General features: G+C 39.7%; 1 protein-coding gene across 1 annotated transcript in view; it reads right to left on the reverse strand.

Annotated features, from left to right (window-relative positions):
* The window catches only part of cuedc2 (CUE domain containing 2), a 52,840-nt gene that overhangs the window by 16,633 nt on the left and 20,750 nt on the right, over positions 1–15,457 (reverse strand). Inside the window, exons 4-5 of the mRNA XM_063070193.1 lie at positions 14,994–15,055; positions 4,982–5,112 (exon numbers count right to left, since the gene is read on the reverse strand). Coding sequence (XP_062926263.1) covers positions 4,982–5,112; positions 14,994–15,055 — 193 coding nt within the window. The remainder of the gene's footprint in view (positions 1–4,981; positions 5,113–14,993; positions 15,056–15,457) is intronic.

Genomic DNA, 15,457 nt, shown 5'->3' on the forward strand with positions numbered 1-15,457 from the left:
ATCATTAGGGATCCTCGCCACTCAGGACAGGCCCTCTCACTGTTACCATCAGGAAGGAGGTACAGAAGCTTGAAGGCACACACTCAGCAATTCAGAAGCAGCAATCCAGAGAGTGGTGGATGTATGGAATGCTCTGCCCCAGAAGGCTGTGGAGGCCAAGTCTCTGGATGCTTTCAAGAAAGAGATGGATAGAGCTCTTAAAGATGGCGGAATCAAAGGTTATGGGGATAAGGCAGGAATTGGATACTGATTATGGATGATCAGCCATGATCACAGTGAATGGCGGTGGTGGCTCGAAGGGCTGAATGGCCTACTCCTGCACCTATTGTCTATTGTTTCTTCCCCTCTGCTATCCGTTTTCTAAATGGACAATGAACCCATGAACACTACCTACTTTATTATTTGTTTTTTGCACTATTTATTTTAACAATTATTTAATATATATATATATATATATATATTTACCGTAATTCAGTTTTCTTTCGCTATATTTATCATGTATTCCATTGTACTGCTGCTGTAAAGTTAACAAATTTCACGATGTCTGCCGGTGATATTAAACCTGATTCTGACATTATTCCATCAACAGGTGGAGCTATTGCACAATAAATTCAACTTGTCACAGGGATTCATTCAAAAATGTTTAATGACATTTCTAGTGCACAAGTGTAAACGCGAACAAAATAATTGTTAGTCCAGATCTGATGCAGCATATAAAAAACACACTAAGATTAAGATCTCAATAATTTAATTTAACAATAAATATAAATACGTAAGGTAGCTTATATACATAGACTGATTATATGTATATAAAGTGATGCTAAGTACAGGAATGTCTATACATAAAGTGACTGACAGTAAATGATAAGTTAGTGGTGTTGGGTTAGAGGGTGGAGGTGTTGATCGGCCTTACTGCTTGGGGAAAGCAATTGCTTTTGAGTCTGATGGTTCTAGCATGGATGATACTGCACATAGCCTCCTTTCTGATGGGAGTGGAACAAACAGTCCATGAGTGGGGTGGGTGGGATCTTTCATAATATTGCTGGCCTTTTCCTGGCATATACTGTATATCCTTAATGGAGGGTAGGCTAGTGCCAGTGATGTGTTGGGTAGTTTTGACTACCTGTTGTAAAGCCTTCCTGTCCACCACAGTGCAATTTTCCTACCATGCAGTGATGCAGCATGTTGGTATGCTTTCCACTGTGCATCTGTGGAAGGCTGTGAGCATTGATGTGCACAGTCTAGCTCTCTTCGACATCCTCTGAAAGTAGAGGCATTGGTGAGCTTTCTTTATTATGTAGGAATATAGAGCCAAGGGATCATACATTTTTAAACTACCTCCTCTTTCCCTAGAAAAATTGCAGTACTTCTACAACACTTAAATGTGCACTTTGCTTTAAAAAACACTTTTCTCCTTCCTCCATCCAGTTCTATCAAAGCCCTAGTAAAGAATATATTGTCTATTCAGAATTACTGAGCAAAGACTTTGTTCTATGTTCTCACAAGGACTCTTCCAGCCAAACAGCTCATCTGTGATGCCCACATAGTTTATTAGGGTGTTAACAGTTACAGAGCCACTTCTCAAAAGACTGTGTTTATTTGTTGGTTACAATATACAATTGAATTCTAGTATGTGATTAATTCTAAACCTTCTAGATCTAGATGCTGCCTTCAACACAATTGACCACACATTCTCCTCAATCACCTTGAGAACTGGGTTGGCCTCTCTGGTAGTGACCTTAATTGGTTTGGTTCATATATTTGAGAGAGAAAAATCTTTTTGTCTGTCTTGAAGAGAATGTACCTTTTGGTGTTGTTCAGGGAAGCTGTCTTGGTCCCCTACTCTTCTCATACTTGCTCCCCTTAGGAGACATCGTAAGAGAGCATAAACTTGATTTCCAGAGTTATACACTATTAGATACCTCAGTTGAACTTGACGATGATAACACCTTATCTTCTCTGATGTCTAGTAAAGCTGCAATAAACAAATGGATGAATAATTTCCTAAAACTAAATGAAGATAAAATTGAAATACTTTTGGCTTCAGGGCCAACCGAAAGATAAACTTCTTGATAAACTTGGGAACTTGGCTCCCCCTGTAAAATTGGAAGCAACTAGCCTGGATGTTAATCCTTGAATTTTAAATCCCACATAAAGAAAGTGACCAGAGCAGCATTTCTACACTTAAGAAATACTGCAAAGGTACGTTCATTACCGTCACAGAATGATGCTGATAAACTAATTCATGCCTTTATATCGAATAGACTAGAGATTACTGCAATGCACTTTTTATTGGCCTTCCAAAGCAATCTATTGACAATTTTCAATTCCGTCCAAACACTGCTGCTAGACCTTTAAGTAAAACCAGGATGAGGGAACGTATCACTCCCATCCTAGTTACTCTGCGTTGGCGTCCTATATCTTTTAGAATTGATTTTAAAGTTTGCTTACTTGTTTGTAAGGATCTTAATGGTTTGGGACCACAGTACATCACAGAATCATTTTTGTTTTACAATCCTGCTTGAGCTCAGGTCCTCTTCTGCCAGTCTCTTAAATTTAAACAATCTCCCTCGAAAGATAATTGGCAGGTCAGCTGTTTTGAACTACGATCCTAAATTGTGGAATTCAATACCTAAAGCTCTAAGGGATGCAGATTCAGTTGACGCTTTTATACACCAGCTCAGAACCTGTTTACTTAACCTTACTTTTAACTAACATCGTTTTGTCTTTTAGTTTCATGTTTATTTTTTAAAATTTTATTTTCACATTTGTACTTTTATCCCATTGTAAAGCACTTTGAACAACATCATCTGCGTGAAAAGTGCTCTATAAATAAAGTTACAGTATTATTACCATAATAATTTTTTATTAAAATCTTTCTGGTCACAGATAGTGTGACTGCACTCAGTATTTTCCTCAGGGCTGGGAAATGAAGAATTGGAAGGCACAGGTTTAAGGTAATAGGAAAGAGAGTGAACTAGAACTTGAGCAGCAATTTTTAAAAAATTATCTGGAACAAGCTGCCAGAGGAAGTGGTTGACGCAGGGACAAGAGCAACTTTTAAAAGACAGATGGACAGGTGCATTGATAGGAAAGGTGTAGAAGGTTATGGGCCAAACGTTAGGAAATGGGACTAGCTAAGCTGGACGTCTTGGTTGACAAGGAGCAGTTGGGTTGAAGGACCTATTACTATGCAGTAAGATCATGATTACCTAATAAGTTGCACTGGATTTTATTCTTCAAATTCTGACATTAATAAGAGAGTCAGCTCTGTCTGATTTAATGTTCGCCCCACTCAACTCAGCATTATGGGATGAAGTACTTGTTGGAAGTCTGCACTTGTTGTCTACCCTTGAGGAAGTGGTGAAATGTTTTAAAAATACTTAAAACTGAAATAAAAACACAAATTGCTGGAAATTATCATGAGGTCAGTCAGCATCTGTGGAATGAGAAATTGTTACCATTTCAATTCCATTGCCCTTCATCATGAGTTCTAATGAAGGGTCCTGGTCCTGAAACACTAACTGTTTGTTTTTACAGGTGCTGCATGAGCTGTTCATTGTTCCCAGCAATTTTTGCTATTAATAATTTAGAAGTGGCAGAAAGCTGCAGTTTTTCAATAAAAGGTGGGGTCTTCCATAATCTTGACCCTGAAATGGTGAAGAAGTACAACATTCCCAAGCAAGATGTTCAGATGGTGAAGCAACTATTGGCAGTGTTGCCATGCACCAGCTGAGTAACTCCTGTGCATTCTGTGGATGGTGCACAGTGCAAGCAGAGAGCAACAATGGCAAGGAGGCTCATGGAGGGTGTTCTGAGCTGGTTCATCTGGAAGAGGTTAGCACAAAATGTTGGATCTATACTCATCCAGGCAAGTGGATAGTATTCCATTAAAGTCCTTACTGTCCTGTCATGTATTTAATAAAAAAAAATCTGGAAGGCAGTAGAACTTTTATATCATCATGTGAATTAGGTTACTACTTTATCCTTCAAGTATGTTATGTCATTCAGTTAGAGAATGGTTCCTCTGACAGCAATCTTAGCTCCCACCTACTTTTCATAGCTTATTAAGAACCTACTCATCTCAAAAGAGCAGTGGAAGCAGAGAGATAAAAGATTCAACCCTGGCAGAAAAAGAAAATCACCTCATTTCTATTTTAAATTGGTTGTCATTATTCTTAAAGTATCCCTTATTTCTAACTTCTCTTAAAAGAGAAACTTCCTCTCCACATCAAGACTACTCAAGATATACAGTATGTTTCAATGAAGTCACCTCTTACTTAGGCTGCTCAATCTTTTCTCATAAAACACACCATTGCACTTAACAGTCCATTAAGCATAGCTAAATATTTGCAGATACTGAAAATCTGAAACAAAATCAGGAACCATACTCAGGAGGTTAAATAGCATTAATAAGGACAGAAGCAGAATTGATACTTAAAGTTAAGGAGCCTTTATTGGGTTTGATTCTGCTGATGAAGAGTCCTTGATGGTTTCTCTCCCTGCTGATGCTGTGGAGTAGATTCCTTAAAGTTGTCATAGCTGGGGAAGGTAGCGGGGATAAGCTCCCACTACCTATTAAATGCTCCCAAAGACATGAGTCTCAAATAGCAACATCTTGCACTCCATATTGTACTGCTCTGGCTTGTTTATCATGTAGAAAGTTAGGATGCAATATCTATGGTCAACCCCGACCAATGGGGAGCCTCTATCAAAGCTGCTTGACCTACTGAGTGGTTCCAGTGTATATCCTTTAATGAGTCTGGCAAACTTTCTCTGGATTGCTTTCAAAATATTTACATCCTTCCTTAAGCAAGGAGCCTTTTATTGGACATAGCACTCCAGATAGGGTCTCACCAAAGTGCTGTATGACTGAAGAATGAACTCCCTATTGTTGTATTCTTTGCCTTCTGCTCTCAGTACAAGGTATAAGGGCTTTGATCAATGGTCAGCGTCCATTATAATTTGTAGAATACTGAACCTTTGCAGTGGCTCCTACTCCTGGCATCAAACCACTTTCCAACTCCGTTGATGATTTCTGTTCCCAGTCACTTGATTGCTTGTTCAAAGAAGGTACGGTATCTTGCAAGCCTGCAGGAGGTGGAACATTTTCTGTAAATTTACAAAAAAAAATGTTAGATTCATTTAACCACCTTTCAATATATGCAAATCTCCACTGAATGTGCAAAGCAAGAACTAATACCAATTATTCCTATATTGTATCCGTAATTACTTCTATAAGCTAAACTATCTTTAATACAAGGTCACAAACCATCGATCAATAACAAGCAAGGGCCAGATTGCCAACTAATAGGATCATTCCAAAACATCAAGGTGTAAACGAGAATAGCAGAATAATTAACTAAGCCTAAAGTGGATCTTATATTGAATTTCACTGGACTAGTATAGGAAATTGAGGATGAAGTTCAGAGTGTAGTGGATCACTGAAGGCGTACATTTCATAAGGTAGACTGATTTTAGACTACATTTTAAAACATATTTCTAAATTTTCTTGTCTATGATAAAACATTGTCAATCCTGAAATGATAAACCTATTTGTCCTGCCTGACCTGCTGATATTATCACCACCGTCTTTAATTTTTAAGTTGTAGAATCCACAGAACTTTTCTTGCTTATTGGAGAAGGTTGCTTTTTAGGGATGGCTGGAAATGGGGAGCAGTGACAAATTGGATTTGAAATGGGAATCTAATACAATATGAAATCACACATTATTACAGGCATAGGCTAACCAGGTAACCAAATATAGTTTTGCTCAATACATTGAAAGGAACTTCATATAACATACATCATTTAGTTTTGTGCAAGGTTCATTTGTTAGTTCTTCTGCCAGATAGGTTCAGATGAATGGTGACGATCTCTCGGCAGTATCTGAAGAGGAGGACAAAATTTCCAGTCCTGATCATACAAAGCACTCTGAATAGGTCTGGATGTCATACTATAAAAAGGATGTGGAATAGGCTGCACTTAGGGGTAATGCTGCTCCCAAACAGAGTGCAGATTGTGGTCAATACTGGCAGTCAAGTCTACTGCAATACTATAAAAGACAAACTGATTTTACATAAATTATTGGTCTGTAACTTGTGTTCATTCACTGCATTGTTCTATGGAAATGACCCTTCATTTTATTAGGAAAGAATATTGCACCCACAGTGGTTACTTTATTAGGCACCTCCAGTACCTAATAAAGTGGCCACTAAGTGAACATCTCTGGTCTTCTGCTGCTGAAGCCCTTCCACTGCAAGGTTTGATGTGTTGTGTGCTCAGAGATGCTCTTCTACACACCACTAATGTACCAATGGAAACAGGTAATGTTATCTCCCAACTTCCCCTTTCTGAAGTTAATGATTAGCTGCTCAGTTTTGTCGACAGTGAACGTGAGGTTGTTAATATTGCACCATTCAAACAGGCGTCCTATCTCACTCCAATATGCTGATTGTTTTTCTGTTTTGTCTTTATTCAGCTTTATAAGGTATTTTATTGCTTTCCATCAATCTCTTCGCGTTCAATGATTCTGGATGCAATACACTGTTTTTTTCCTCTAGGTCATTAACAGACTATAAATAGTCAAGGCCCCAACACTGATTCTTGTGGCTCGCAACTAGTTACAGCTTGCCAGCCGGAAAATTAAACACTTTTGAAGTGCTATTATTGTTGTTAGCATTAGATATACAACAATCTGCACTCTACAAAAATTATGCATTCAAGCAAAGCCAGCTTTTATTTTTAATAATGAGTATTCACTTCCGACATTAGGATATCAAGGGTGAAAACTATTTCTGGAAAATGACATTGCCCGCTCTGCTGCTGGGTAGAGAGGATCAGGTTTCATGTGCTGTCTCTGGTGGAGTGTTGCCATCAAGAAAAAATGACTCCCCCCACCCCCATTCTACTACAGTTGGAGGTGTGGTGAGAGAGGAACTGAAGCCTTAGGATGAGGTGAGACACTCTTTCCCCTCAGATCTACCACAGACATATTGCAATCAAATTAGATCACTATATTAATACTGACTTCAGTACATGGGGTACTGGAGAGAGAAAAAGCAATAAGAGTCACAGCCCAGAAACAGGCCCTTCTGCCCATCCAATTCATGCCAACCTGATCTTCAGCCTAGTCCCATCCACCCGAACCCGGACCACATCCCTCCAAACCCTTCCCATTCATGCACCTTATCCAAACTTCCCTTAAATGTTACAATTGAACCCGCACGTATCACTTCCACTGGCCGCTTATTCCACACTCGCACAACCCTCTGAGTGAAGTTTCCCTTAAATATTTCACCTTTCACACTAAACCAATTACCTCTAGTTCTAGTCTCACCAACCTGAGGGGGAAAAGTCTGCATGCATTCACCTCATCTATCCTCCTCCATTTTGTATACTTCTATCAAATCTCCCCTCATTCTTCTTTGCTCTAGGGAATAAAGTACTAACCTATTCAACCTTTCTCTATAATTCAGGTTCGGAAACATCCTTGTAAATTTTCTGTACTCTTATTTACATCTTTCCTGTTTGGTAGGAGACCACAAATGCAAACCATACAGTACTCCAAATTTGGCCTCACCAACATCTTATACAACTTCAAGAGAACATCCCAATTGCTGTACTCATTACTTTGATTTATGAAGGCCAATGTGCCAAAAGCTCCTTTTACAATCCTATCTATCTGTGATGCCAATTTCAAGGAATTTCTGTATTCTCAGGAACCACAGTTCTACAGTATACACAGAATTCTACCGTTCACTATGTAAGTCCTAGCCTGGTTTGTCCTCTCAAAGTGCACTATCTCACACATGTAGGCATTAAATTCAATCTGCCATTTTTCAGCCTATTTTTCTAGCTGGTCAAGATACGCTACAAACTTTAATACCCTTCCTTGCTGTCCACTACATCCCCAACCTTGGTGTTATCCACGAATTTGCTAATTCAGTTTACCATATTATTGTCTAAATCAGAGTTTCCAAACCTTTTTTACACCGTGGACCAATACCACCAATCAAGTTGGGAACCCCTGACCTAAATTAGTAATAAAGTTAATAAACAACAACGGACCCTTCAGCACACGACATTGTTAAAGGCCTTTCTAAAATCCGTATAGGCAATGCCCACTGCTTTTCCTTCATCAACTTTCTTGATTGTTCAGACATGACTTACCATGCCCTACCAGGTGAGGGAAAGAGACATAGAGAATGAATGCAATAGACAGTAAAAGTTTTAAACAGGGGAAAAAATCCAACAGATAAATTATGCTGCCTTGTGTCAGAGAGAGGATATGGATGCGATGGAAGTTGGGGACCTTGATACAATAGTTATCACTAAAAGAGGTAGTGCTGAGCAAACTTGTGGGCCTAAAGATAGACAAGTTCCCTGGTCCTGATGGTATGCATACCAGGGTACTGAAAGAAATGGCAGAGGTTATAGTTGAGGCTTTGGTGATAATTTACCAAAATTCTCTGGATTCTGGGCAGGTCCCAACAGATTGGAAGAAGGCGAATGTCACGCCACTATTCAAAAAAGTATGTGGGCAAAAGGCAGATAACTATAGGTCAACAACAGGAATTCTGCAGATGCTGGAAATTCAAGCAACACACATCAAAGTTGCTGGTGAACGCAGCAGGCCAGGCAGCATCTCTAGGAAGAGGTACAGTCGACGTTTCAGGCCAAGACCCTTCGTAAGGACTTCGTTAGTCCTGACGAAGGGTCTCGGCCTGAAACGTCGACTGTACCTCTTCCTAGAGATGCTGCCTGGCCTGCTGCGTTCACCAGCAACTTTGATGTGTGTTGCGTAACTATAGGTCAGTTAGTTTAACATTTGTAGTTGGGAAAATGCTTGAAGCTATCATTAAAGAAGAAATAGTGAAGCATCTGAAAGAAATAGATCCATCAGGCAGACGCAGCATGGCCTCAACAAAAGCAGGTCCTGTTTGACAAACTTACTGGAGTTTTTTAAGGATATAACAAGCGATAGAGGGGAACAGGTGGACGTTATTTATTTGAATTTCCAGAAGGCGTTCGATAAGGTGCCACATAAAAGACTTATTCATGAGATAAGGATGCATGGAGTTGGGGGTGATGTATTAGCATGGATAGAAAATTGGTTAACAAATAGAAAGCAGAGTTGGGATACATGGGTGATTCTCTGTTGGCAATCGCTGGTGAGCGGTGTGCCACAGGGATCGGTGCTGGGCCCACAACTGTTCACAATATACATTAACGATCTGGAAGAGGGGACCAAGTGTACCTAAGTTTGCTGATGATATTAAATTCAGTGGAAAAGCAAATTGTGCAGAAGATAAGGAGAGTCTGCAGACGGATAAAGATAGGCTAAATGAGTGGGCAAGGGTCTAACAGATGGAGTATGATGCTGGTAAATGCAAAGTCATCCACTTTGGAAGGAAAAATGGAAGAGTAGATTATTATTTAAATGGTAAAAAATTGCAGCATGCTGCAGTACAGAAGGACGGAGTGCTTGTGCATGAATCACAAAATCTTGGCTATCAAGAAGACAAATGGAATGTTGGCCTTCATTGCTAGAGGGATTGAATTTAAGAGCAGGGAGGTTATGCTGCAACTGTATAGGGTACTAGTGAGGCCACATCTGGAGTATTGTGCGCAGTTCTGGTCTCCTTACTTGAGGAAGGATATACTGGCTTTGGAGGCAGTGCAGAGGAGCTTCACCAGGTTGATTCCAGAGATGAGGGGGTTAGACTATGAGGAGAGATTGAGTCGCCTGGGACTGTACTTGCTGGAATTCAGAAGGATGAAAGGAAATCTTATAGAAACATATAAAATTATGAAAGGGATAGATAAGATAGAGGCAGGAAAGTTGTTTCCACTGGTAGGCGAGACTAGAGCTAAGGGACATAGCCTCAAGATTCGGGGGAGTAAATTTAGGACAGAGATGAGGAGGAACTGCTTATCCCAAAGAGTAGTGGATCTGTGGAATTCAACGAAGTAGTGGAGGCTACCTCAGTAAATATATTTAAGACAAGGTTGGATATATTTTTGCATAGTAGGGGAATTAAGGATTATGAGGAAAAGGCAAGTAGGTGGAGATGAGTCCATGATCAGATCAGCCATGATCTTATTGAATGGCAGAACAGGCTCAACAGGCCAGATGGCCCATTCCTGTTCCTATTTCTTATGTTCTTAATGTGCAAAGTTCTTCAAGGATTGTGAACTGCTCTCTCATTGGTAAATCTGGCAATCAAATTATGCGCAAACAGAGATAAATGACCAAACTGCAGCTCCATCTGTCCATGACAAAACACAGCACCATGCAGTGCTTGAGGAGACTGTTCCACTTTCACACTGGGAACATTTATTCTATGGAGCAAGATTAATTAGATTCACAACTGATTCAACAGTTCAAAAGTGGGCCATGAAGTGTTGAGGCCCTATCAACACTAGCAGACATTTTTCCATCACAATCCAAGGCCATGTCCTGGTAAATTGCCTACTCTAATGCTGGGAATCCACCATAGTCTAATGAGCAGTGCAGAAGATCACACCAAGGAGAACTACAGTTATATCTAAAGATTATCCCAAATACCAACTTGAAGTTACAAGCAGGCTCACATGCATACTGAAGATAAAGTACCTCATACTATTGTCAGAGCTAAGCAATTGTATAGATAACTCACATCAAAACTCTACAATCATTTCACTTGCAATCATAAATAAGGTAAAGAAAGTTGCACAACAAATATTCCCATGCTCAGTGAAGGCTAAGTTCAGAACTTGCATGGTGAGCATTAACAAACATTTTCTGCTAGATAACAAGACCACCTTTCATGTGAGGGTGACCCTGAAATCCTCACCTTCATAGAAAACAATCTTCATCAAATTTAATGCACTCCATTTTACATCAAGAAACAGGAGAGTGCATGAAATTCAAGAAGATCTTTTCCACATAAAAGCTGGAGAAAGGAAATCAGATACATATAATTATGGCCCAGCTTATCATCAATCAGCAGCAAAGTAATGAAAGGTGCTTTCAAAAGCGCTAGCTAAACAGCACCTACCCAATATAAAACACTCAGTTTTGGTTTAACCACTGGTCTCCATCCAAAGGCAAAGGAGCTGAATTCCAGAGGTTAGGCTAAAGTGACTATCTAAATATCTACTATTAAAACAGTATTTGACCAGATATGCACTTAAGAAGGTGTTGACAAGGAAGGAGCAAGTAGGATATGGAGGGGGAGATGACAAAGTCATATGTAGAGAGGACGTGCAGAAGGTAGAGATGGAGAAAGAAAATGCCATAAAAAGGGGTGGTTGTGATTGACAGAGGTCTATCATCTCAGCCTCAAGACACTGCTGAATAGACGCAGTCATACTGCACAGAAACAGGTCCAGGTCTACAACATCCATCAAGACCCATTCCCATCACCTATCCCACATACAACAACAATTGACAGTGGTTAATTAGTCTAACAAACCATACATCTTTGGGATGCGAGAGAAACCCAATTACAAGAACATGCAAACTCCACACAGACAGCACCAAAGCTTAGCTTTGAACCTGGATCACTGGAGCTGTGAGGCAGCAGTTCTATTATCTATGTTAGAGAACTTTATAAAGTGTCCTGGGATAAACCATCTACATCTGATTCATTAATGACCTCCTGCCCACCATGTTAGGAATATGAATACTGACTGATAGTTGTGGGGTCTGCTGTTCTAATCACAGTTAAATAATGATATCTTAAGTGGCTACATATGCAGCAACATCTGAACAACACAAAAACCTGGGATGATATGTGTAACATTCACACCAACAGTACCAGACACTGACCATCTCTAACAAGAGAAAATCTAAGCAGTTCCCTCTTGTATTCGCCTGTCTTTCAACTGGGAAAACCAATGACCAGAAACACATGGAACCAATCACAAATTTTATAGCTACCCAAGCAATCAGAAGCTGGACGCTGCAATGGGACACTCACTCTCTAATCCTCACAGCCATCGCACCATCAACAGGAATGTGACAGAATAAACTGCCAATGTGCAGCTCCAACACAACATAGAAAACAGATTTGTTGATCATCACATAACCTACCTCTAAAATGTCACTGCTTTCACCACCAGCACAGTAACTGTGGTTTGTTTTATTTATAAATGATGTACTACCGCATCTTCCCAACTGCATCTTCCAAAAGGTGCAAGCTCTATCACCTAGAAATGCAGGTAGCAAACTTGGAAATATATCGTCATGGGATCCATGTCCTGGAACCCCAAACTTAACACCTTTATGCGAGTACCTTTACCACACAAACTTCAAAAGCCTATAAAATGTAATGGATACAGTCCAATCCATCACAGGAAAAGCCTACATCTACAAAAAACACTGCCACAAGACCAAAGACCCCCACCATCCAGGCCATGCATTCTTCTCGCCACTGCCATCAGGAAGGAGATACAGCAGCCTTAGGTCTCACACTAGCAGGTTCAGGAACGATTATTACCCTTCAACAATCAGGCTCCTGAACCAGCGTGGAACATTGAACAGACTCCACAATGTATGAACTCACTTTCAACTCCCTTTCATTCTCTACAACTCATGTCCTCATTATTTTTTTTGGGGTACTTACAATTTGTCATATTTTGCACATTATTTTTATGTGTAGTTTTTCATTGATTCCATTGTATTTCTTTCTATCTACTATGAATGCCCACAAGAAAATGAATCTCAGAGTAGCATATGGTGACATATGTAGATTGGTAATAAATTTACTTTGAACTTTAATTCCTTCAATGAAGCATACAAGAAGATAGGTCTTACACTAAATATCCTGAAGACAAGGCCATGACAAATCTGCCCCCAATTCACCAGATTATAAAGTGGATCACTAACAAGATGCTGGAAGATCATTCATCAGTCCCCATGTACACCACTACCTCAGATGGTCAAGGAGAATTTTCAGCCCAAGGAGTCAAAGACCACAAACACAAACACAAACACATCACCGAGTGCATGGTCCACCACATAGCAGATATACTTTGGACATATGAACTAAATACAGAGTACTGGAGAAATCCATCAATCGTGCCTTTATAATTCTTACAAACACACTGTCAGGATAGGTGAACCAGTGACAGTGTCTACTCCAGATTAATAACCTCAGATTCACAGTTCTGATCACACTCTAACAGTTCTGAGGACATCACATTGTCTATACACCGGACTCTAGACAGTTGAAGCAGAGTTAATCACTCCCAAGACAAATAAAATACTTCAAGGATGTCATTAAAGCCCCTTAAATAAATACATTTCATCCTGATTTGGAAATCTTTAGAACAAAACCACCAAATAAGCAGTAAAGCTCATAAATGAGCACACCGCACTCTTCAAATCTCCCCAGTGCAAGTTTGTGGAGGTCAAATGCAAACAGTGGAGAGCATACAATATTCTAATACCCATCAACCTGCTTCATTGAGCTCCATGCTCCACCTGTGACAGAGTCCATGGACCCTGCAGACAACTCATGGGTCACCTCTGAACTCATAAAATCAGTGTAAACAAGTCTTCCCCAACCCTGAAGACTGCCCAAGTTGGTATTATTTTAGGAGTTAAACAGGGTGTTTTAACTTAATGCTGTTATTTCCTTGAAGAACCATGATCTAAGACATGACTAGCACCAAGTACTTACAAATTTAATGGTAAATTATGTAGAAACATCCCAATTCAATTCTTACTGTTTTTCAGAACATAAATAATGCAGAACTGAAGCCCATATTTTGATGTAAATTTTCATCATTTTTGTTACATATTTTACATTGCCCAAAACTGGACTGATAATTTGCAAAACTGTTTAAAAAAAACGGATGGGGGATGAAATGCAGCCTTTACAATCCTCCCACAGTTTGCTGCATAGACATTCATTTCATTCCAGTCATTACAATAAATTTTTGAAATGTCACTGTATTATTGCTTTCATAGAAATGTGTATGAGATAAAAGAGGTCATAAACATGACTGATAGCCTCAAGCAAAATTAGTGTTTTAATGAATTAGTGTTGGTGTTTACACCCCTGCACATGGAGTAATAGCATTTACCAGAGCATGTTTCTTTCTCACTTTCTCACTGCATATACAGATCAAGATCCTGCCCTAGTAAAATCACTAATCTATCATTGCAAATAGCACTATTTGTTATAGCAGAGCTGAAGCCCATATTTTGATGTAAATTTTGATAATTTAAGTTATAGAACTTACATCGCCTAAAAAGTGAGAGAGAAATATTTTCTCCACACTAACCCTAACCTGATAATCTCTCTCCGCACTAATCCTAACCTCACCATCAAACCCGCAGATAAGGGGGTTGCTGTAGTAGTCTAGCAGACTGATCTCTACCCTGCTAGGGCTAGGTGACAACTCCCAGACTTCTCCTCTTACTTACCTCTTGAACAAGAACCCACTAAGAAGCTCCAGGCCATTGTCACTTGCAACATCACTAACCTTATTATCTATAGGGATCTCCCATTCACTGCCACCAACCTCATAGCTCCCCTAACCCGCACCTCCCGTTTCTACCTTCTACCCTCTCCTATCAGATTCCCTCTTCTCCTTTATCTCTTTCACCAATCAAGTTCCCAGCTCTTTATTTCACCCCTCCCCCCCTCCCAGTTTCACCTATCACTTTGTTCTTCTTCCTCCCCACTTTGACTTCTCTTTTTTTTACCCCCCAGCTCTGATGAAGGGTCTCGGCCTGAAATGCTGAGTGCTTACTCTTCTTCATAGATGCTGCCTGGCCGGCTAAGTTCCTCCAGCATTTTGTGTGTATTACAAATAGCATCAAAACTGGATAGAAAAAAGGGAAACAGACAATGATAACAATTACATCACACCAAACTATTACACTGATTCAATTTCACTCTGAGCAGGGACTAAACCCAAGACCCTCTGGCCTAGATCATTCAGCCTGCTCTGGAATGTTTCTACAACAGTCTCACTCAGCAGTTTTTGGGACTTACCTTTGTTACGAGCTTCAATTAACTGTGCAGCCAAATTAAACATCATATCATAAATAGCGACACTGAAAAATGAAAAAGGTTCATTTTAATCTGCACGATTCGTCTTGAAAGTTCCTTTCTAATTACATTTATCAATGGACAAGCTACACAGATGTACAAGGTTCAAGATTTGATCATTGCACGAGTGACTGATTCTCAGGCACTGCTTAACTCCACTGAATGAACCAGCATTCAGATGAGAACAAGCAGCCAACTTTTCCCACCTCCTGGTCAGATAGTAAGTAAGTAAACAGCCTCAATGGGAAATCAGGAACTTATCTTAAATTCTATTGATTTTTATGTGAAGAGGGCATAAATAAAAGAGAAAAGGCAATTACAAAAGTACTTTTTTACTGCAACTGGATGACTGTGATCAGTCTATAACTATCCCTTACCATTATGCATACTTCACATTTACTTCAGGA

This window comes from Mobula hypostoma, chromosome 18 (assembly GCF_963921235.1).
Source record: "Mobula hypostoma chromosome 18, sMobHyp1.1, whole genome shotgun sequence".
Classification (NCBI taxonomy): Eukaryota; Metazoa; Chordata; class Chondrichthyes; order Myliobatiformes; family Myliobatidae; genus Mobula; species Mobula hypostoma.